A 3,038-nucleotide genomic window follows, 5' to 3' on the forward strand; every position below is an offset into this window, starting at 1 on the left:
GATCGATCAGGTAAATTATCTACTCCGATTAATTTTCTTGCCCATAAAATCGAATAGGGTAGAGATCGAAGAAAGCCATGGCCCTGTGGCTTTTTGAATACCCCTCGATCATCATGATTTTCACGATTTCAGGGGTGATTCTTGTTTTTAACAAGTCAATAATATTGTTTGATAATAAACCTTGTGGAAGAGAAAATCAAAAGGTAAGATATGTTTGGATGATCATCATGTACGCATTGGAAAGAATATGTCAAGATATAATTAATGTATTGTTTTTTTATCCAATGTGGATTTAAGATTAATACTAGTGCATAAGTGATATTTAATTTAGAAGTTTGAGATGCATGTTTCCCAGGACTAATATGCATGAGAAAACTGCTTAACATTTTCAAGACTCATCTTAGTTTGCCCTTCTTGTGCACATGCAGTTGAAGAGATGAAGCCTAAGTTGGGAGCTAAGGTCATGAAAGTTGTAATTGTGCTCTTGGTTATGGCCCTTACGATGACTTGTGCTGCCGCCAAAGGTGGTGGCGGACGTGGTGGCCGACACCGAGGGGGCGGGGGTGTAGCATTTGTACCTATTTACAGGAGCAATTCATCCAACATATCTGATCATGCATGGCTCCATTCAATAATGTCTGTGTGTGTGTGTTTTCTTATGGTTACGAGTTTCCTCTAGGGCTTGGTTGCCAACTTGCCATCCAGGAGCCGGCCGGGAGTCTTCTTACAAGGATTTTCAAATAAAATTACTTACATTTTGGGTTTATAATTACCACATAATAGATCTTAATCTTTACCCTCGCATTGTAAGTATAATATATAGAGAGACTCTCAAAGCTTTGATATTTTTAATAGAGGAACATCAATTATCATCATCCTTTTCAGGTATTAATTAGAATATTATTATTGCTTATTATATGTTTAGTGTTCTTGAAACGCATCAATTGCAAATTCTCTGGTTGAGAGCTACATTAAGAGGGCATGATTTAAGAAATTCAGTCTTGTTACTGTTGGGTTCAATACAAATGTATTGTGCTCTGCTTTCAATAATTTTTCTGAACGTGGAATATTATTGGTAGGTATTAGTCATGTATTTTCTTTTTTAATGGAGATTTGGAAATCAACAGCGGGCAAAAGAGATTTTTGATGATGGAATATTTGAAAATTCAATATTACATATATGATATATAGAGAAAGAATTTCAAAATAGGGGGTGAATTCATGCACGTTGCAATGCGTGCTACCATGTCGTGGGATTAATTCCCCATTAATTGTGGACTTTGACTTATGGCTCTCCGCCGCGTTGTGGGTGCTCACTTTTGTTGGACGCAAGTGTCCCAGCGGCATTCTTTAATTTAGCTTATGGATTGTTTGTCCATAAACCAAAAATCACTCAATCTACAAGAATTTCCCCTATATAATCATCGCCTTGGCTCACTCTCTTTTCAATCTATGGCTTCCTCATTTCATGTCCTTCTCTTCTGTTCTCTCCTTTCTCTCATCTCCCCCACCATAGCCACAACATCCTTCCGTCCCAAAGCTCTTGTTCTTCCAGTCTCCAAGGATGCCTCAACGCAACAATATCTTGCCCAACTAAACCAAAGGACCCCTTTTGTCCCCGTCAAGCTAACCGTTGATCTCGGTGGCCAATTCCTTTGGGTAGACTGTGAAAAAGGCTACGTCTCATCCACCTACAAACCCGCCCGTTGCCGCTCGGCCCAATGCTCACTTGCCAAGTCTACTCTTTGTGGAGAATGCTACTCTAGCCCTAAGCCAGGGTGCAACAATGGCACATGTAGTCTCCTCCCAGATAACACCGTGACACGCACCGGCACAAGCGGTGAACTCGCCCAAGATGTTCTTTCCATCAAATCCACTAATGGGTTTAACCCCGGCAGGGTGGTTTCTGTGCCCAAATTCCTCTTCACTTGCGCCGCAACATTTCTCCTAGAGGGCCTTGCAAGCGGTGTTAAGGGCATGGCTGGATTTGGAAGGACTAGAATTTCGCTTCCTTCCCAATTCTCTGCCGCTTTTAGCTTCCATAGAAAGTTTGCCATTTGCTTGAGCTCTTCAACAAGTGCTAATGGTGTCATTTTCTTCGGTGATGGGCCATATGTTATGCTTCCAAATATTGATGTCTCCAAGTCTCTTATCTACACCCCGCTAATCCTCAACCCCGTAAGTACAGCCGCAGCTTACTCACAAGGCGACCCTTCGTCGGAATACTTCATCGGCGTAAAATCGATCAAAATCAACGAAAAAGCTGTCCCATTAAATGCATCGTTGTTGTCCATTGACAAAGACGGCTTTGGTGGAACAAAAATCAGCACCGTTAATCGTTATACCGTCATGGAGACGACGATCTACAATGCTGTCATTGAGGCTTTCGTCAAACACCTGGCAGATGTCCCTAGAGTGGCGTCGGTGGCACCCTTTGGGGCGTGCTTTAGCTCAAAAAACATCGGTAGCACACGTGTTGGCCCGGCAGTGCCCCAGATTGATCTTGTTCTGCAAAGCCAAAGCGTGTACTGGAGGATCTTTGGCGCAAACTCGATGGTCCAGGTCAGCAATGATGTGCTGTGTTTGGGGTTCGTGGATGGAGGCTCAAACCCAAGGACTTCGATTGTGATTGGAGGGTATCAACTGGAGGATAATCTTCTGCAGTTTGATTTAGCTACATCCAGGCTTGGCTTCAGCTCCTCATTATTTTTCCGACAAACAACTTGCGCCAACTTCAACTTTACCTCTAATGCTTGAGGGGTTTTCATGTCATTGTGAGAAATGATTTGGCCTTGACTCACTGGGTTTGATGGCCTTGCCATTTACCAATCAATATATGTTTATTACATTAATGCATTTTGTATTTTGTTTTGGGAGCATTATTTTGGTTGCAAAAGAATAATTAATTTTGTCATTATTATTTCTAAAAATTGCAGAAGATCCGCTCTCTTCTATTGAATAAAATTTTATAGAGTAGTGATTTGTATAACACGGGCGTGCATGAAAAGTGTGCACGCCGGTATTATAACATATATATA

General features: G+C 41.5%; 1 protein-coding gene across 1 annotated transcript; it reads left to right on the forward strand.

Annotated features, from left to right (window-relative positions):
- Nucleotides 1-1,429: 1,429 nt before the first annotated feature.
- Nucleotides 1,430-2,757, forward strand: LOC132167974 (putative aspartic proteinase GIP2). Its single transcript, XM_059579031.2, has one exon. The coding sequence runs from the start codon at nt 1,453-1,455 to the stop codon at nt 2,755-2,757; it is 1,305 nt and encodes a 434-aa protein (XP_059435014.2). The 5' UTR covers nt 1,430-1,452.
- The last annotated feature ends 281 nt before the right edge of the window (nt 2,758-3,038 follow it).

Source organism: Corylus avellana, chromosome 2 (assembly GCF_965113065.1).
Source record: "Corylus avellana chromosome 2, dhCorAvel1.hap1.2, whole genome shotgun sequence".
In the NCBI taxonomy this organism is placed as follows: domain Eukaryota; kingdom Viridiplantae; phylum Streptophyta; class Magnoliopsida; order Fagales; family Betulaceae; genus Corylus; species Corylus avellana.